At 46.5% G+C, this 20,000-nt stretch overlaps 5 protein-coding genes across 9 annotated transcripts in view; 2 read left to right on the top strand and 3 right to left on the bottom strand.

Moving 5' to 3' along the window:
- Positions 1-1,890, top strand: part of LOC125951801 (microtubule-associated tumor suppressor 1 homolog) — a 72,264-nt gene extending 70,374 nt beyond the window's left edge. For all 5 annotated transcript variants that reach the window (XM_049680856.1, XM_049680855.1, XM_049680854.1 and 2 more), the window contains one exon: positions 1-1,890. This exon is cut by the window's left edge and continues 1,517 nt beyond it. In XM_049680856.1, coding sequence (XP_049536813.1) covers positions 1-119 — 119 coding nt within the window. In that variant the 3' untranslated portion in view covers positions 120-1,890.
- A 398-nt stretch (positions 1,891-2,288) lies between these two features.
- On the bottom strand, positions 2,289-3,221 carry LOC125951834 (microfibril-associated glycoprotein 4-like). Its single transcript, XM_049680907.1, has one exon. The coding sequence runs from the start codon at positions 3,199-3,201 to the stop codon at positions 2,299-2,301; it is 903 nt and encodes a 300-aa protein (XP_049536864.1). The 5' UTR covers positions 3,202-3,221; the 3' UTR covers positions 2,289-2,298.
- An 889-nt stretch (positions 3,222-4,110) lies between these two features.
- LOC125959636 (fibrinogen-like protein A) lies at positions 4,111-5,433 on the bottom strand. The gene has a single exon (XM_049692464.1). It carries the CDS (start codon positions 5,404-5,406, stop codon positions 4,111-4,113), a length of 1,296 nt encoding a protein of 431 aa, XP_049548421.1. The 5' UTR covers positions 5,407-5,433.
- A 1,919-nt stretch (positions 5,434-7,352) lies between these two features.
- On the bottom strand, positions 7,353-13,027 carry LOC125951819 (medium-chain acyl-CoA ligase ACSF2, mitochondrial). The gene is made up of 6 exons (XM_049680886.1): positions 12,852-13,027; positions 11,576-11,795; positions 11,216-11,344; positions 8,675-8,895; positions 8,257-8,619; positions 7,353-8,176 (listed from the first exon to the last, which is right to left on the bottom strand). The coding sequence occupies exons 1-6, from the start codon at positions 12,920-12,922 to the stop codon at positions 7,366-7,368; spliced, it is 1,815 nt and encodes a 604-aa protein (XP_049536843.1). The 5' UTR covers positions 12,923-13,027; the 3' UTR covers positions 7,353-7,365.
- Positions 13,028-15,245: 2,218 nt separating this feature from the next.
- On the top strand, positions 15,246-17,592 carry LOC125951813 (probable serine/threonine-protein kinase pats1). Its single transcript, XM_049680877.1, has 2 exons — positions 15,246-15,326; positions 15,413-17,592. The coding sequence occupies exons 1-2, from the start codon at positions 15,292-15,294 to the stop codon at positions 17,520-17,522; spliced, it is 2,145 nt and encodes a 714-aa protein (XP_049536834.1). The 5' UTR covers positions 15,246-15,291; the 3' UTR covers positions 17,523-17,592.
- The last annotated feature ends 2,408 nt before the right edge of the window (positions 17,593-20,000 follow it).

Here is a 20,000-nt window from a genome sequence, read left to right as displayed (position 1 = left end):
ACGCGCTCATGAAGAAGATCGTGGCCAGTCTGAACGGAGGTAACGAGGGTAATGATACGCCGATGGAGGTGAGCTGGTCGGAGGATGGTGAGGATCCGGCTTCGGAATCGATCGTATGACACGACGATGACAGTTTCTAAGCATAAAACTCCCCCCCCTCCCCCTACCCAGAGCTATGAAGAGATTGGTGAGACCCGGAGAGCGTGGAGACGATAAGAAGAGGACTAGCGACTGTTTCTTAAAGAAAACCAAAAGTCCAGCATAGAGAGAGGGTTAGCATATGATCGGAATGTAAAAATGAAAAGGGCCACACTCTCCCCCTCACACCTCAACCTGCCCGACCCCCCCCCCCCCCTCCCCAACCCATTTAGAGTCTCCTCGGCACGAGGCCCCCTTTTCCTTGAACAGCTTTTCCCTGCTTAAGTATAGAAGATTGATTCCGGTTCTTAGTTGACTTAGTTTCTCGCGTTTCTTATTAGTTGTTTACGAGAATTCCCTTATTTTTTAGTGTGTAAGCTTCTTGTTTCGTGTTTAATGATCGTGTTTAACGTGTATAATACCAGGGTCCTAGTGTTAGCGTTCTTCAAAAAATGCAAGCCAAGTAACAGAAAATAACAGAAAAGATAAAAGCAACCAGCTAATTGAAAGAGAGCCACAGCTTTGGTTTTTTTTTCTGTGTGGATTTATGGTTATGCGATCTGTTCCCTACGATCGATCCCCTTTGCTAACGGATCCTGGAGAAGGTGGAACCGTTCCGGAGCTAGAAACTGTCATGGATGTAAAGACGTGTGTGGTGCTTGTGGATGCGGCCGAGCTGTGGAGCCGTGATGCCGTGCTTCTGTTTGTAAATCAAATAGTTTATTCGAAAGCCGGCGTGTTAGAATGTTTCGACCGCGATCCGGCCTCATGAGATGGAATACGATTTTTGGGTGAACCATGGTCATAGGTGTACACAGTGGGTATACAACGAGAAAGAAACTTATTTATATGTTGTGTCCTGCGGTGTGAGCCCCTATATTAGCCCTATAAATAGCAGCTGAAGCCGAGGCTAGAGTCTTTTTGTACATTTTTGCTCTTCTTTCTCATCGAGTTTGGCTTTCCAACTTTTATCATAAATGAAAAACCGTTGCCTTGTTGTTGAAACCATTTATTGGAAGGCTCGCGGATAGGTTTTCGGTGGGCGCTTCGTTTGTAAGATTTTATTCAATTTGGATTGTGTTTTGGAAAAGAACATGCGGCAAGCATGATTACACTGTACAGAGCGTTGAGATCCGCTACTAAACGTTTGGAAATACCGCTGCATAAAAACCACGAACCCTAGACACTGATTACAGTGCGACAAGTGCTGAGGCTAGGGGATTTCGTGGATTGTTTTGGATTTGGAAAACCCATCAGCAAAGGGGTAAAATACAATAATCAAATTGGAGTGCACAACTCTCACCAACACAAGACACGTTAGAAGACCGAGGCAGAGAAACAAGAAACAAAACACCCAAAACTAATCTACTTAATGTTCGATTTTTGAAATTAGGAGCGGATGGTGATTAGCGGGTAGTGATGCAAACGGAGAAAACATGAAACAGGGAGAACCGCGCGCGTGTGTGTATGTTTGTGCGCTAATGATGATGTGAGGATGAAATAACGCTACGATTCTATCTAGAAAGCCGAACATATTGTAATCCCAAAGCAAGAGTAATGTAAAGTAATGTTTGTTAAGCATGAATGTAAGCGCGAGCGACGAAGGACGAGAAGGAGGAGGAAGCAGACATTTAGTGGGTAATCGCGTCGAGCTAACGCAGCTAACGAAATGGCGAAAACAAAAAAGCTAAACTGGTGATCACATAACTAAACAATACAAATACAGATGAAATTGCAACTTGTACTGCATATTGCAAGAAATATTAAAAAGATGTCTTTTCGCTGAGTTTTTGCAAAAACTATCCGAAGACTGTTGACTTTTCGTGTTATCCGTATTCATTTTGTTGGGATTAGTTAAATGATTTCGTTCTTTTTTATGGTTTATATTATTCAGTACAACGGGAGAGTGGGAAAATCAATTTCACATTTTCCCTCGAATACAGAACCTTCCGTGAAACAAAAATGAGAGCGATACAGATTTCAAAAATCTCATCTCAGAGTCTTCCATAAAAAGCGCCTCACTCAGGAGTTCGCGTGGGGTGCTTCGATCGATTTATTCTTTAATAGATCATATTGGTACATAGATATATGGAAATATTTGCTGACATACTTTTATCAGCTTAATTTTTTTTATTTCTTGGCATTCCGTATCGTCGTTTGTTAGTTCAACGGACGTATCAGCATTCGAGAGTAGCTTAGGCCGCGATATTCGTTGCTGAAACTAATCCAGGTAATTAGACTCTGATTCTGTCCACTAACATTTTGATACAATCCATTCAGAAACGCGAAATGGCAATCTTTAAACCACCATCCACCTGAGAAAATTGTTGCACAATTAAAATTTGGTTTCAAATCATTATCCCTATCTGGGGTCGAAAACTTCATTCCTTTGTGGTATCTTAATGAATCCCCCGCCGTGCCTCTATACTCTCCCAGAATCTTCAGGTTATACTGCTCGCTCTCGCTACCGATGGCAAATGAGGAGTATCTCGCGTATTTATAGTTATCGTAGAAATCCTTCATCTCGATCAGCAGCTCACAATCGTGTTCCTTCGTAAACTGATGAATTCGCTCTAGTCCGAGCCAATGCTCGCCATCGACTTCACCAAATCCATTTTTGTAGTCCGTCCAGTTGCGATCGAAGCTGAGTGATCCGTCGAAGCGATGCTGAATAACCATCCATCCTCCACCATCCTTATCCTGCTCACAATAAGCTACGAATGTATCCATAGTGTCCTTTCCTCGGATATTATACATTCCAGACGCTTTCGTATGCACATCTTTGCAGGAGCGATATGAGCCGCGATGAATATTTAACATTGAGAGCATTTGCTTTTGATCGCTTTTTACTTGCTCCATCTGTTTGAGGTTTTCGTTTCGATTTCTGCTGATTTCCTCTCGTTGTGTTGATAAGTCTGATTTCAATGTGTTCAGTTTTTGTGAAATATCACCCAACAACATTTCGTTCTCGTCCTTTTTGGCTCGAATTTCCGCAATTGCCTCTTGCGATTTTATGTGTTGATGTGTTTCATCCTTTTTTTGCTGTTGCATTTCTTGCTGCATCTCGCCCAGTAGTCTAAGGGTGTGTGTGTTCTGCTGTTGGTCATCTGAGATGATTTTACATTGTTCTTGAACGTCTTGTTGTATCTTTTGAATTTGATGTAGCATGTTATCCTGTCTGGAGAGGATCATTTCCAAAGCTAGTCCCGATACGGCTGATGACTCTGCTGCATTAAGATGTACGAAATGTACATCCCCTCTTTTATTTTCATCTTTCGATTCAACATTGATCGAAGCAATGAGGAAGGCTAACAATATGCACCAAACTACACGATCCATAACTGAGAAACACTTTGCACAAAAATCACGCAGCTGGTCTTGTCAGGGGCAGAAACACAACTGTTACACAAATAACTGCGATAACTCGCTAAAGTACTTTGACTCTTCAAAGCATAGACGTTGTTGTTCTAATGCTGATGATAAACTAACCATAAAACCCTATTAGTTACCGATAATAGGTCCTACTCTCCATGCCAGAATGATGACGAGACGTCTAGTTGCCACTCGAAACATTATAAAAAACCAACCAATATTATTTGTAGCTGGTGTGCTACACGAGAACAACATCTTATCGCTGAGGCAAAAACAAATTTTGAACGCAAATAACAATCGGTGCGGCGCTTCGTCTCGATGTTTTGGGAGCGCGAGAGCGAATGATTTGCGAAGCGAAACAATGTGTACAAACGCGAAGGTAACAACCCGTTAGCACTTGTTACTCACATTAATTTGGTACGGCAATACGGCATTATTAATTTGCTTACTATAGTGCATAATGTCCATAAAGCTTTTATTCTGGAATAGGTCATATTGGTAAATAGATCTATGGAAAATATAATTTGATTGCTGCTAAATTTTCAGTTAACAGCATGTCAGTGTATTTTTCTGATTTCTGGGCATTCCGTTTCGTCATTGCTAGTTCAATGGACGTATCATCATTCTAGAATAGCTTAATCCTCGATAATCATGGCTGAAAGCATTCCAGGCAATTATTTTCTCATTTCGTCCACTATCATTTTGATACAATCCATTGAGAAATGCATGGTAACATTTGTAGAACCACCATCCTCCTTGAAATTTTACTGCACAATTACTTTCGGCAATATCGTTATCTCTATCTGGGGTCGAAAACTTCATTCCTTTGTGATATTTTAGTGAATCCCCCGCCGTGCCTCTATACTCTCCCACAGTTGTCAGGTTGTACTGCTCGCTTTCGCTTCCGATGGCAAATGAGGAGTACTTCGCGTATTTATAGTTATCGTAGAAATCCTTCATCTCGATCAGCAGCTCACAATCGTGTTCCTTCGTAAACTGATGAATTCGCTCTAGTCCGAGCCAATGCTCGCCTTCAACTTCACCAAATCCATTTCTGTAGTCCGTCCAGTTGCGATCGAAGCTAAGTGATCCGTCGAAGCGATGTTGAATGACCATCCATCCTCCACCAGCCTTATCCTGCTCACAATAAGCCACGAACGAATCGAAAACGTCCTTTCCACGGATATAATATTTTCCAGACGATTTTCTGTGCACATCTTTGCAGGACCGATATGGACCAGGATGCATATTCATTATTGAGCGCATCTGCTCATGATCGCTTTTTACTTGCTGCATTTGTTTGAGGTTTTCGTTTCGATTGTTGCTGGCTTCATCTCGTTGCGTCGATAATTCTGATTTCAATTCGATCAGTACTTGCGACATGTCTTCAATTAATTTGCTGTTTAGTTCCTGTTTTGCCCGATTGTCTGCGATTGCTTCTTGGCACTTTTTCATATCTTGCTGCAGTAATTCGATGCTTTGCTCTAGCAATTTTCGATTGGCTGGAATAACTCGCAAAGCATCCTTCAAAATATGTGATGTTTCATTTTCAATCGTCTTGCTCGATGTTTGAAACTCTGCCTGCCACTTCGACACCTTCTCGCGATCATTTGCGATCTCCTTCCTTTGAGTTTGAATATCTTGCTGCATCTTGCCCAACAGTTCGAATGTAATAGGCTTTTGCACCTCAAAGTTCCACTTTGTTTCATTCATCTCTTGCTGCATCTTGCTCAGTAGATCATGGATCAGTTCCAACTCCACTCGATATTCTGCAATTGATTCTCTTTGTTCTTGAAGCACTTTTGAATTGTTTTCTCCATTCAGCCGCACAATGAACACAGCAACGGACACAGCAATGATCAAAGAGCCCAGTACGCCCCAAACTACACGATCCATGGCTGAGAAACGCTTTGGACAACGATGATGCACCTTTTCTTGTTTGGGTCAGAACTGCAAATGACATGCAAACCACTATGAACAGCTTAACTAAAGTTATGTTGCTATGCTGCTGATAAGCATATCCGGTCGATAGTTTCTGCTCGCCATGCTTTGTAAAACAACAACGAAATGTGTTGCCATCCGCAACATGATGATACCAGACTACAGCTGTCTTTAACTGGTGTTATACATGACAATGGTGCCTATTCCCGTCAGGCGTTACTTGACGTCTCAGTCGTGTTCAACGATTTTTTGAGGTTCGTCGATTATTTCCCCGAAGAAAACGTCTGCTGTCACCAGCAAAAAGGCGATCGCCTGGGTGATTTTCTTAGGCGATAAGGAACTCGAGAATGAACAAAAATGAATTTGACGCCTGAGGCGTCAAGTAACGCCTGACGGGAATAGACACCAATGTCTTATCGCTCAGTATTTTCTACAAACCGCAGTGCAAGTGGAAATGTGTGGGCGAGAATCTCGTAACATATTGACTCAGCACAGCACTCTTCAAGTTACACTCATTTTGAGCCGTTAAAAACGATTTCGATGAAAATGCTGGTAGTGATTACCATGTTCTTACTTATTTATTTATTTATTTGTCTGTATTTGGTCAACGGGCTAATATGCCTACTTGACCTTTTAATAACTTAAATCTAATTCGTTAAATCTAATATACAATTAGTGGGCATCCTAAGCTATTCATAGTCAAATGCGTGTATCATAATGATGACCACACAGACTTAAATACGGGCAATATTAACTGAGTTCCGGCACGATGCGACAGACATGTTGTAGTCAAGTAGTGACGAGAATTTGTTGTACGAACGACAGATAACAAGCAACGGATCATTCGAACCGAACAGTGAAGAACGTGAAAACAACGAAAGCTCATAATCGGTCCGCCTGCGCAGGCGTCTATCCGGGACAAACAACCTCAACTGGGACAAGAGGGACGGAGAATCAACATTAGCAGTTAAAACATTGAATACAAAGAGGGCTTGAGCAGCCTCACGGCGATGCTCAAGAGACCTGAGACCCAAAAGTAGGCAACGTGTATTATAATCGGGGATATTTTGCCATGAGTACCACCCGAGCTTAAAGATAGCCACTATGGTAAACTTCCGCTGAATGGATTCGATCCTGTCCGTCCAACACTGATATTGTGGGTGCCACACAATAGACGCAAACTCGACAATCGGACGAACAAGTGAACAGTACAATGATTTGAGACACATGACATCGCGGAATTCTGAACTCATACGGATCACGAATCCTAGCATTTTCAGTGCCCGCAATACTATATTCTTATAGTGCAACGTGAATGACAACTTGCGGTCGAGAGTAACACCTAGATCGCGAACAGCGTCAACACGTGCAATCACCGAGGAGCCACAGCGGTAATCAGCCATCACTGGATGTGATTTCTTACAAAATGAGATCACAAGGCACTTGCTGATGTTGAGACACATATGATTAACCTGGCACCATCCAACAAATATATCAAGTAGTGATTAGAGATACTGGCAGTCAGTCGAATCATGTACCGGAACAAACAACTTTAAATCGTCAGCATACATAAGGTGACACTCAGAAGGAAGACAGAAAGAGACATCATTAATGAACAGCGGGAACAATAACGGACCCAGATTGCTTCCCTGGGGAACACCAGAGGGATTACAGAACATTGACGACACAGTCTGTTCGATCTTTACTTGATTACGAGTTTAATGATCCATCGAATCTGATCTATTGTCTCAGGACTTCAGTAAATCATCCAATAGCTATAGAGTTAGAGGTATATCAGGGGAACATCGAAATGGTAAAGACGAAAGACGACGACCCTCTTTTTAAACACTTTTACATCATCATAATCACAGACAACGTCCGTAAACACAAAGATTTACTTTTTCAACACCTTCTTTATTGACTAACACCTTGCTGTTCCTTCGCAAACAGTTCGACCAGCTTAAACTTTTGCACCTTTCCGGATGTTGTTTTCGGGAGTTCGTTTAACACGCGCACATACCGTGGCACCTTATAGTAGGCCAGGTGTCCCTCACAGAACCTCTTTAGCTCCTCCCGGTCGATCGTCTCAGACGGATCCTTGAGCCTCACGAACGCACACATTTCCTCTCCTAACCGTTCATCGGGCACTCCGACGCAGTGTACCTCAAGGATCTTGGGGTACGTGTTCAAGAAGTCCTCGACCTCCTTCGGGTAAATGTTCTCTCCGCCACGAATCACGACCTCCTTCAGCCGCCCCACGATCCTACCATAGCCATCTTCACGCAACATAAACTGATCGCCAGTCCGTAGCCACCGATCGGCATCGATCGTTTCCTTCGTCTTCTTTTCATCCGCCCAATATCCAAGCATCGTGCCATACCCGCGTACACACAGCTCACCGGCTACCCCAAACGGTACCGTATGGCCCTCTTTGTCAATCACTTTCGCCTCATAATGATCCGTTACATGCCCAACGGTCTGCTGTACATCTTCGGGCGTTTCCTCGAACAGCGACTGAAAGATGACCGCCGTCGTCTCCGTCATACCGAAGACCGTCTTCACCTTCCGGACACCGAGGGCATTCTTGATGTCAGCAAAGAGCTTCGGCGAACACGTGGCACCTCCGGTGACCGCTATCTCCGGCGTTTCCAGCTGAGCACCCGTCTCAACGATACGCCGCACCAGATCAACGTACATCGTCGGTGTTCCCAAGATCACGGTACACCTGAAACAGGACCAAGGAAAGACCATCCAGGATGAGTTGCGTTGAACCCCTTCTTTTGTTTTGCAGGAACCCTCGGATACCTTTCTCGCATGATGGCGGCCAATGAATCGGCTGCCTTGAAGCCGGCCGATGGCAGTACGACGGTGGAACCATAGGAGATGCCCGTCATGATGGCGATCACCATACCGAACGCATGGAACAGTGGCACCTGGACACACATGCGCTGCTCCTTCCGGTTCAGCTCGTTCCGTTCACCAATATGCAGTCCATTGTTGACGAATCCAAAGTGAGACATAAGCGCGGCCTTAGGAGCTCCCGTTGTGCCCGAAGTGAACTGTAAATTGACGCCAGCATCGGGGCAGATCTTCGACTGCAGCCGCTCGATTGCACCGATGTCCCGTTCACCTGGCAGCCCAAACAGTTCGCTAAACTTGATCACACCCCTGTTGGAGGTCAATGAATTAAACTTGAATCCAGATTACTCCGCATGAAACTTACGGTAGCTTCTTCTCGCTATCGATGATGACGCTCTTGAGCGAAGGAACCGCTTTGTTGACGAGTTGACCAGGCTGAGAGGACGCTAGTTCCGGTGCGATGTGGGACAGCATGCCATAGTAGTTCGCCTGCCGGAATCCTTCGGGTGCGATGATCGCTTTGGCACCGATCTTGTTCAACGAGTACTCCAGCTCCGGTGTCTGGTAGGCTGGATTGATGCCAACCTGTGAGAAGAGAAGAACAACAAAATGACAAATGATGCCGATAACACCCTCCAGAACCAGTTCCGTTAACGCGTGACGTCCGCACGAGATGCGAAGAAATTCCAAAATCTTTTGGTTTTCCGCGGATTGCGTCGATATCTCGCCATGTGCGAGACCATCTCGTGGTGTGTTCCTCTCTGTGTCCCCACAAATAAAAACAGGTTTCGATCGAAGGCGTACCTTTCATCCATCGCCACACATTCTAACACAAAATATCAACAAAATAGCAAAGTCCAAGACGGGAGTGTCAGTTGTGATCGAACGTTCTTATCGAGAGACACGGAGCGGCACGATGGTGCGATCGTTGAGTGGCTCGTGTTTGGTGATCGTTGCAGTATGGAATTTGGTGCAGCACGGTGCGTTTGGACAGGGATGTGGCGAAAGGAAGCTAGATTACGCGAAGCTGATCATCGCCGGTGAGGATGCAATCTCAGGCCAGTGGCCGTGGCATGCGGCTATCTTCCATCGGATCGATCGCATCTTCATGTACCAGTGCGGTGGTACGATCATCAACGAGAACACCATCCTGACAGGTAAGCGGCCTTATCCTCGGGACGCTGAAACAGTGAATAATACCTTCTTTTCCTCTTCCTCCTTCTCTGATAACAGCGGCTCATTGCGTCAGTCTACGGGATGGCATCATCACGGTCGATCGGTTGTCGGTGCAGGTTGGCCGTACGTTCCTGTACGCGGCCGAAAGTCACACCCAGGAGCACCAGGCCGGTCAGATCATCGTCCACGAGGAGTACAGTGCCAGTGCGGTGCGGAATGACATCGCGCTGATCAAACTGGCCACCAACATGCAGTTTACGGATTACGTGCAACCGATCTGTCTTTGGGATCGTTCGAATACAGCGATTGGACCATTGGTAGGACGCGTCGGTTCCGTCGTTGGCTTCGGTATCACGGAGGTTGGTGCCATTGCGGATCAGCTGCGCGTTGCGTACATGCCGATCGTCGATACGCAGACCTGTCTCGACAGTAATCGCGATCTGTTTGGTCGCGTTCTGACTCGCTTCGTGTTCTGTGCTGGTTTCCGTAATGGGACGACCGTCTGTGGCGGTGATAGTGGTGGTGGTATGTACTTCGAGATCGAGGGTCGGTGGTACGTGCGAGGGATCGTGTCGTTTAGTGGCCAAAATTGTCAATCGGCGGACTTTGCCGGATTCAGTGATGTGGCGATGTACCTGGATTGGATTAATCGGTATACGGCCGGTACGCAGAACATCGCGTACTCGCCCACCGTTATCGACCGGCAGCAACTGCTGGCACTGGATATCTGCGGCGCAAACAGCTATCCGAGTACGGCCGAAGATGCGAAACCGGTTTTCCAGGGTTACCCGTGGCTGGGTGTGATCGAGTATCAGCAGCTCAGCACCGGCGCACTGCGTGACCTTTGTCAGGTGACATTGATCAGTCGGCGCTACGTGTTGACGGCGGCACAGTGCGTCACGCTTCCCTCCAATGTGTACCGGATGTAAGCAGCGGCTCGTCTACAGCAGGTTATCATCCTCGGTCACTAAATTCGTGTTTTTCCTTTTGAAGTATTGCAGTTCGTCTCGGGGATTACATCTTGGGAACGGATCCAGATTGTGCATCGGTTGGTGGTAGACAACAATGCCAATCACCGGCCCAGCGGATCGGTATCGAGCAGATCGTCGTAATGCCGGGTTTCAATAGTCCTGCGTTTGCGAATGATCTCGCGCTGCTGCGCCTTCAGGGGGAAGCTAACGTGATCCAGGGTAAGATGTTCAGGTACAACTGCAGCTGTATGTCCATCATCTAACACACGTCTCCTTTCTTACAGACAACATCAAACCCATCTGTTTACCCTTCTCCACCGCACTGAAGAGCCACAAACCGTCGTATTACATTCGCACGGGATGGTTATCGCGCTCCAGCTCGCCGGTCCTACAGCGTAGCTTCCCCAGTCCGATCGATTCCGTCACGTGCCAGGATGCGTATAACGATCAGGATGTGCCACTGGAGAAAACCTACGGCCAGATTTGCATCGGACGCATCAATCCCGAGTCCTCGAGCTGCTACTTTAACATGGCCGCGACGCCACTGCAATCGTTGCAGCTCGTTGGACCGAGCGAACGGTACGTTCTGTACGGATTGTTGTCGTTTGGACCAAAGCAGTGCATCGAAACGTATCCGGATGTGTATACGGCCATCGGACCGTACGTTGATTGGATTGTATCGAACATGCGACCCTAGATGATGATCACTCCCTTGCTCGAAACCCATCTTCAGACGATTCAGTGCATCCGAAACTTACCGAGATCATACCGGCACGAGCGACCGCCAGGTTGGCGAGGTAAAAGAGGATTCCGTTCGGTGCCCAGATAGCAACGCGATCACCCTTCTGGAGCCCAAGCTGATAGAATGCTGCCGCCAGTCGATCTACCTGCGATGTGGCCAGAGAGAAACAGAGAAAGGACGATCGTCAAACACAGGATCAGACGCGCGCACCTAGCGCCACCATCTTAAGCAAACGCCGTCGCGACAACTTATCGGTGGCGGCATCAGCTGACAGTTCCTAATTAGCTCCTAATTAGCTCAAGTGGTCCCCGGGGTCACATCACTGAGCGGTTTATGCTGTCTCGTGCTGTCTGACTGTCTCTTTTTTTTGGGGTACCTTGTCCAGGACGGCCGAGAATGAAAGCCGGGTGCTTTCGTGACAGGATACGACCGCATCGATGTTTGGGAATTGTTCTGCCGCGATGCGAAGGTGCTGACCGACGTTCCGATAGACGAGCGGTTTGCTGCCGATATGATGCACGTAGCTCTGGCGCCGTTCGTGCTGATCACCGGTGCTCTGCTGTTCGGTCGATTGGTAGCGAATCGTCTGCAGACATCTGAAGTGACACCCGTGACCGGAGGTATTTATGTAAATCATTAGCTGTTTGCTCTTTTTATGGATGCTTTTGAGTGTAATTGAGGAGATCGGAGAATGAGAGAAGTAGATGCATGAATCAATACTAGGAGCCATAAGTGTATGTATTTCGTTCGGGAATTTAGAGCAAACTCTACCTTTGCGTAGCTTCTTCGAAGTATGAATTGGACTAATAAGTAGAATAAAATCATTTACAGCTGGTAATTTATGGAGACCTATTCTTGGAAATCTGTAGCAAGGTCATCTGGCTCATAAAGGAGAGACAGACAAGGAATCATTGCAGAACATTTACAATCACTGTCTGAAGTCCTATCGTGGTGGTCATTCAATTACCTTTTGGATGCCATTAACAACCGTCTGATAGGAAATATTCCAACAAAATGAAGCATCGTTCAAGATGCAGCCAAGGTAAAATAAACGCACAAAAAACCGACAAAAAGAAATGCAATCAATGAACATCGCTCGACGATTATGCATTCTGTCTCTGCTCTTTTCTTCGTGTCCTTGATCTTGTCTTAATGTTCTCGATATCGATTAAATGTCTACACGCTTCGTTGTCATAGCTAGATCGTAATTGCTTATAATCCAATTCGTTGCGGTGTTCTACACATGATCGATATGCATTCCAATGACAATAATCTTCGATCTAAGGTACATCAGAGAACCACTTCGCGATCGTGTCATCCGATATGCATGTCATCTTTTTATGTCCAACAACTTAATCACTCAAATCACGCCAAGTAATAAGCGATACGGATCTCGCGTGTGTGTTCAACCTCCTTGCTCTTGCTCCTCGCCATCACCATCATTATCATATCATCATTCATTTGCAACAATCACTGCTGGCACGCTTGTCACTGTTTGGCCGCGGTCGGATCATTACTCGCGATGATTCGAGCAGTGTACAGATGAATCTTCCTCACGCACTAAAACACTACACGCAAAACTGCCCCCTAGCCACCTTTTTGTTGATAAGGAGATTGATAAGATGCGATGCTGAGTGGTGCTTTGCGCTTACCTGCTGGACCATCGCACTGCTCGCTGATAGCCAGAAGCGCTATAAAGACAGGCCGCTACACGCAATGCCATGGTCAGACGAGAGGGGGGGATAAGGAAGGTCACAGACACGAAACGACAACAAACCGGCCAACGTATGGTGCGCGATCTACTACTTCACGATCTAGACACCACAGCTTCCACTCACCGACTAACGCCACGAACTAGCGATAGCGTGGTATGAACCTCGCGGCGGCCACGGCTCGTCGGTACGACGACTATAATCGTCTTCCGGCAGGCGTACGAGCTTTGCAATGCTGGAACTGCATCCCATGTCATTACGCTGATGGCGTGAGGGCTTATCACTCGCCCGACTGGCCGGGCGGCCGGCCGGCGTTCAACGCAACACATTCCATGTCATAAAAAGCGAGACCGAAGGTCAGCGCGTGCGGGGGGCTCGCTTCGCCTGGAGCGGAACGGAACAAAGGGAGGTTAGGTTGTTGTTTTAAAATTAACTCATCGAAGCATCCATCTTTCTGGGTTTGTTTGAGGCTGATAAGCGCCTGCTAGATCGGTTCGGTTGACTAAAAAAAAAAAAACTGGCTGACTGGAGTGTTTCAGTGTTGCTTGTGCCAGTGTGTCTGGTGGTGAGCGCTATCGGTCACCGATAAGGAGCAAACAGCTGAGGTCGCCGATTGCTTAATGACCGCGTGCCGGCAATCAAGGGGCCAACGGGGCTTTGCCGATTGTTTATTTGCTTTCGTTTGGTGGTGCTAGTGTGACGATCGTTTCGCATGCGTTGATTGAAATTGTAGCAGTGTGTAACCGGCTTGCGATCTAGCAATCGGGTCGCTTCAACTGCACCCTTGGCAATGGGCGTCCGCTATGAGGGTAAAGGGCGTACCGATCCAATCGGCGTCCTTACCCGCTACAGTTCGCTCCGAAAGGTTCGTTAAAAATCATAAAAAACTATGCAGCTGGAAGCTGTCGTCATAAAAAATCGTTTAAAAGCGGTGTGCGATGCATAGCCACCAGCAGGTACCTTCGATCGTTATGCTAACAGTCAGGTGCTAAAGATAAATAAATAGAACATCTTCTACCTCATATCGCGCTCTCTGCCATTCCTTTGGAGCAAACATTCCAACCTCAATCGACGCCACCGCACAGTAACCGGAGTCGGCATAAATCTACCATAAAGCACGTCTAGACCAGGTCACCAGATAATCTGGTGCTATTTGTCTGGTTTAAAATATGATTTTCCCTTAAAAAACCTTTCCCCTTAACCTTTGGTGGTTCTGTGCCAATCGAGAGCCAGGACCGAACTCCTGGAGCTACTATCAAGCCAGGAGGTCCTCCCCAGGGGCAACGGGGTCGCTGACGGATAGTAAACAGTCGAACGATCAAACTTCCCGCTTCCTTTTGCCTCCCTCGAGCTAATACAACGATAATCGTCGTGAAATCACTCTTCAATCGTGCGCGTTCGAGAACGTTATTCATGACAACTCATCGGGTATGCTCGATGGCGGCTGAGAGGTGGCATGGTTTTCGAAAGCAATCCAGACCAGGAACGGAGCATCGGGTCACCCCTCTTGAATGGAGGGAAAACCCACCGAAAAAGGGAGGAATAGTCGATGCGTGCTAGTACAATGTGCGATGATTTGAATGTTTTATTTTCTCTCTCTCTCCATTCCCGTTTTTTGCGTATTCTTTGAGGTCCCCCCTCAAGGTTCGCGCACCAGAAACCATGGCAATGTAACGCCAGCGTCATCGTTATCGCTATCGCGTCTTAGTGGCGTTCGTTGTGCTAGGGTATGCGAAGGAGCGATTCGCGCCAAAAAGCGTCTTCACATGGCGATGCGAAATGAGGTCATGAGGGCTGAACTGTGGAGCACATTAGTGGTTGTTTTATTCATGACTGATCGGTCTGAGTATGGGTTTTGGTTGATTAAATTGTGGCCAACGATGGAATTGACTTGGCATCCACGGTACGATGATGCAAACCAGAAGAAACACAAGTGAGACAAGGTGAGCCATCTTATCAATCGATGATTCACGATCAGACTTGGAGCTACATCGCGTATGCACCGATAAGATGGCCCTATCACTGATACTATCAATGATGGATTAATGAAAAAGATAAGAATGTAGTAAGGCTTTTGAATGTATAAGCTTTTCATCATTATCATTCGTGTTTGCCTTTGATTTCATGGACTGCGATCTCCATCGGAACCAATACACCAAAGACGATGCGTTCTGCTTTGTGTTTGTTTGTGTACCATTTGGTGACAGTCTGCAAATGAACTTAACCACAGGAAATCGCGTATCATACAGCTTATCTACATGCCAACCGCACTGCACTCGAGAGCTGAATGTCTCTGGAACAATTTCTTTTCTATATGAGTTCTCAGTTCGGTCGAGAAGCTAGCGGAGAGCAGTAATAGAAGCTAGCTGCGCCATTCAACATGCGTGCAAAGTGTCTGATAGTCTTCGGTGCTCTGTGAGTAGTTTTGCTTCGAAACTGCTACCAATTGGTAGTTGAAGTGTCGTTCATATTTTAGCTTTCTTATGCTTTATTCAATCAAGGTATGCTGGCCTCTTAGCTTCGGCAGTTAAGGGCGAAACGTTCCATTGCACAAACCCGGATTACACAGAGGATGCAAAGTTCGATAACGTGGTCATAACACAATCTTCAAACTATGATTTTGCATGCAGTTACTTGGCACATTACAAGCTATTTATCTACTTTGACTCGTCGCAAATGGAGGACATTCCAAGGAAGCTTTTCTCAACGTTCAATGCGCAAAAGGTAGTACTTAGCGACTGTGGCATTCGACAAATTTCCCGCTACAGCCTGGAGCGTGCATCTCAGCTGCAAGTGTTGGATCTATCCCACAACAGTATAGCGGAATTGAAGAACTTCGTCTTCCAGGGTGCTTATCAGCTGCTTACGCTCAATCTAACCGCCAACAACATCAGTGTTATCGAGGAACGGGCTTTCGACTCTCTGGAAATGCTAAAGATGCTACTATTGGGAAGCAATAGTCTGCAAGTGCTAGATGGACGCGTGTTTGTGTCGCTGACAGCCCTCGAGGGCGTAGTTCTTTCCAACAATCAGCTACGTGAACTTGGGAAAGGTTTGTTTACTCAAAATGGAGCACTAAGAGAAGTTCATTTGCAAAGCAATCAGTTGGCCAACGTTACGGAAGAAGCCTTCTGGAGCTCTGACGACGAGGTCGGTGTCAACCTAGATGAGCTCGTATTAAACAAAAACATAATAAAACAGCTAAGCCTTCCAAATATGCACGTAAATAAGCTGAAAGTGATAAACAACCAGCTGACTCAGCTTCACATTTCGACGACGGTAGCAGAACTCTATTGCTCGCATAACAAAATCTCAGAAATTGTGATTGATAATGCTTCCAAGTCACAGTTACATACACTGGACATTACAAACAATACGGTTTCATCTCTCGAATCTATTGCTCAGTACCGCTCCCTGCACACATTGTATCTTGGCGTCAATCCACTGAAACCACTCAACGTGAGCAGTTTTGCAACTTTAACCAAGTTAAAGAATCTTGGTTTGGAGCAGACCAACATTACTAACCTACGTCATGGAATGTTTGGACACCAGGAGCAGCTCGAGTGGCTCGATTTGGCTTTTAACGAGCTGGCCGATTTGGATCTGGATATTTTAACTTCTTGCACAAAATTGGAAACGCTTTACCTCGATGGCAATCGGCTAAAGTCGATCGATTACGAGCAGATGAAAACTCATTTCCCTCAGCTCGCGCTGCTCGGTATCGCTGGCAATGACTGGAATTGCACGTATCTTACCAAACTGGTGCGCTCATGTGGTGCACAATCGATAAAGATTTACAAAGAGACTAGATTGAAAGCAGAGCCAGATCAGCCTAATGTGAAAGGCATCAGCTGCCTGGATGATAAGCACAAGACGCGTAACTGGACTGCCACTATAGAGGAGCTTCATACGGCGTACAACGAGAGTGATAGAGCGGACGATGCTGCTCTTACGGAGTTGTTCCAGAACATAATGTCGGATATGAAGCGTTACGGAGATGATCATTTGAGGACGATCAATCAAACGTCCCGCCTCGAGGCAGCTCTGTTCGATTTGACGAAACAACAGTTTCAGCTGCAAGCAAATCTCAATGCACTTCGCGAATCCCAGCTCAAGATGGAACTCACGCAGCTGTCGAATCGTACGAACATTTCTTCCTCCAGCAATGAGGAGTTGAAGCGCATGATAGAGAACGTCAACAATCTGACGCTCGATAAGCAGCAGCTCACTGCGCAGAAGCTAGAGCAACGCATCTACGAGCAGTCGTTCAAAGTGGATAAAGCGCTCGAGATGGCCAAAGAGATCGGAGCGAAGCTTACGATACTGGACAAACGGATGGAACAGTGGGTTGCGAACATTGTCAACTCGGACGGGACCGGTCTCTATCTCTCAAAACCACAGATGCAGGCTCAGCGTGGGAACGACGAGGCGCGAGGACAGGGTGACCAAGGCTGGATCATCGCAACGATGTTGCTACTGGTTGTGGCCGTGGTGTGCGTATTGGGATATCTGGTGTATGAGAGAAGAAGATATCGCTCGCACTGGCTAACTCGCATGCGTGGTATTCGCGAAGAAAGCAGTTTAACGACGATTGTGGAAAACCAAATTTGAATGCGTTGGTGACACGTTACTACTCCTTTTTCTTTTTGATTTTTTGATCCAATAAACTGCATAAGAAAACGATTCATTCGCATCGATGTTTTCCTTTAATTCTCAATTACTGTCAGCGAAAGGCGATAGAAAGATGACAATCGTCCAAAACAATATGATCGTACCTTAGAATGCCTTCGTCTGTTTGTGCTGATAACGTATCAAAGACATCGTAAGAAGCGAGTTACTCGCTTTGTATAGGAATGCTCAGCCCTTCTCTTTACTCGTATGCTCGTTACCTACTAAACCTAGCCGTCACTAGGCTACGTTTCGTCGTAACGGAAGTTCCGGGACAGGAGCATTTACAATTCCCCTGCATATCGGTGAGCATAATGCCCGGGAGATAGTAACGCGGTACTGCGTCGTCATGCGTTGCGGACTACGAACGATGGGGCGCCCGACGCAGGATATGGTAACCGTGATTGTAAACATATTTTGACAAACAATTTCCACGCGATACGCATAACAACAAAACACTTTCACCCTCACTCGTTTCGCTCGTTTCGCTCACGGTGCGTTCGGGCACCGGGCTAGCTACGTCACAAAATTGAGGTTAAACAAGGGGGAGAGGATTGAATGTGAACCGGCCACGGACCATGCCGGTCTTTATGTTCGATTAAACAAAAATATATAAACGAGTGCGAAAGGTGGACCCTTTCGGTTGTACTTCAAACATCGCGATGAATGTGATAGGAACAAGGCAAGGAGTCAAGCTAATGAAGAAAGTATGACAACGCGTAAATCTAGGCAGGCGTTGGAAGTCAATCGAAGCGAGGTTAGGGGCTCTGATCGTTCGATTCGATTACGCGAAGTCGATCGCTGGAGACTTTCAAAGTTTTCAAAATCTAACCCAACTGGTATTGTCTGGATTTTTGGACGGAATTTCATGCTGCCATTGCTCCATTGCCCCTCTAGTTTACTCTTGGCATACCACACAGCCGGGTTAGACGGCTGCAAATACAATACTCTGCCTGATATAGAACCCTGGGAAAGAAGGGCTTGGCGAATGATGGCGAATCGATTATGCAAATTAGAACCCCGCAGCACACGCCGAACATGTCGGTCGGTCGGTGCCCGGCCCACACGAGACAGAGAGAAAGATACCGCCGCACACGCCGTGACGGTATTCGAGTCGTGGGCTATGTTGCCATCCAAATGCATCAAAAAACAAACTATCGGCTGGAGGTGTGTGTGTATGTGTGTTTCTCGGGGGCTCGTCTGTTGGCTATGCAACTGCAACACCTTGCCGCGGTAGCCACTGCTGGACTAGATAAGGACGTACAGCATTCCACCAATTTATGGGGTGAGCTTCCGCTTCGTTGACCTCTGCATTGTTGGTGCTGGAGCGGCGCGAATGCAGTTTTTGGTGAGCTCGATAGAATCGTCTTGTGTCGACGTCCGGACCTGTAAATGATTGGCACGATTTTGGAAAATTTGGACTAAAAGGTGCTGAACAGGAAAATAAGGTTCTTTGAACTGACAAACCATTTAACAAGTGATTTAAATCAATGTTTCAACTCATAAATATTTATATAAGCAGATGACGAGACTAATTACCAAAAGCGAAGAAGGATCATCGCATTCAAATGTTTTCAAATAAATTTAAAGAATTCCTTACTAAAATGTTATAGAAGGTAATAAAAAATAACCATAAATATAATTAAAGTGTTGTTGTCAAAATAGAGTTGGCAAACGCATGACCAATAGTGAATTTATTGAAAAATATTTTAAAAATTCTTCCAGATAACCTGCATTCCGTTTGGACCATGAGGACATGCCACAGCAGCAACACGCTCGATAGCCATCAAAAGAGTCATAAACGCGAGGCACGTGCTAAAGAGTGCAGCAAAAACCGAAAATCCGGAAGTGAAATTCGGCCACACAGTCAGCCATGGTTGCTAACCAAGATTCGGCACCAACGACGGCAACAAAGGACGGGGACAACAACATTGACGACCGCGACGACGATGACGACGACGACGACGACACATCCAAGTAAGTCCTGGTGTCTTAACCGCTATCGTCAGTCGCGAGCAGTGATGTTTGGCCAAGGATTCGGCCAGATCCGGCCCACCATTCCACGGTGCGGGTGGTCTCTACGCACACACACAAACACACAGCGACCATCCCCCGGTTTTGTTTGGACGCGAAAAACAAAACGCGTTCTTCGCCAATACCAAGATTGTGGTTTTTCCTCCCCGAGGAGAAGGGCGAGAAGCGAACGAGAGTGTGTGTGCGAGGGTCACATTTCGTTACACGACTAGACTCGGGGTCCCTGGCGACCTCACCTATAGGCTCCCTGGCAACGCGCTGGTCGCGGTGACGAGCGTCATAAAGAAAATCACGCCGGACACGCAGGGAGGAAGTGAAGCGGAAAAAGGAGCGACGTACTTCCTGCGTAGCGTACGTTCGGTCGGTCGGTCGGTGGTTGTGTTGGTC

The sequence above is a fragment of the Anopheles darlingi genome, chromosome 2, assembly GCF_943734745.1.
Source record: "Anopheles darlingi chromosome 2, idAnoDarlMG_H_01, whole genome shotgun sequence".
NCBI lineage: Eukaryota > Metazoa > Arthropoda > Insecta > Diptera > Culicidae > Anopheles > Anopheles darlingi.
The sequence above is the reverse complement of the archived record's forward strand: the minus strand, read 5'-3'. Positions and strand labels throughout refer to the sequence as shown.

Coding starts and splice junctions, on each gene's coding strand:
- LOC125951834 (XM_049680907.1), bottom strand. CDS start 3,201: ATGCAGCAAGAAATGCAACAGCAAAAAAAGGATGAAACACATCAACAC.
- LOC125959636 (XM_049692464.1), bottom strand. CDS start 5,406: ATGGATCGTGTAGTTTGGGGCGTACTGGGCTCTTTGATCATTGCTGTG.
- LOC125951819 (XM_049680886.1), bottom strand. CDS start 12,922: ATGGCATTGCGTGTAGCGGCCTGTCTTTATAGCGCTTCTGGCTATCAG. Junction 11,796..12,851: donor GCAGTGCGATGGTCCAGCAG/GTAAGCGCAAAG, acceptor GTGTCACTTCAG/ATGTCTGCAGACGATTCGCT. Junction 11,345..11,575: donor TCTCGGCCGTCCTGGACAAG/GTACCCCAAAAA, acceptor GCCACATCGCAG/GTAGATCGACTGGCGGCAGC.
- LOC125951813 (XM_049680877.1), top strand. CDS start 15,292: ATGCGTGCAAAGTGTCTGATAGTCTTCGGTGCTCT. Junction 15,327..15,412: donor CTGATAGTCTTCGGTGCTCT/GTGAGTAGTTTT, acceptor TATTCAATCAAG/GTATGCTGGCCTCTTAGCTT.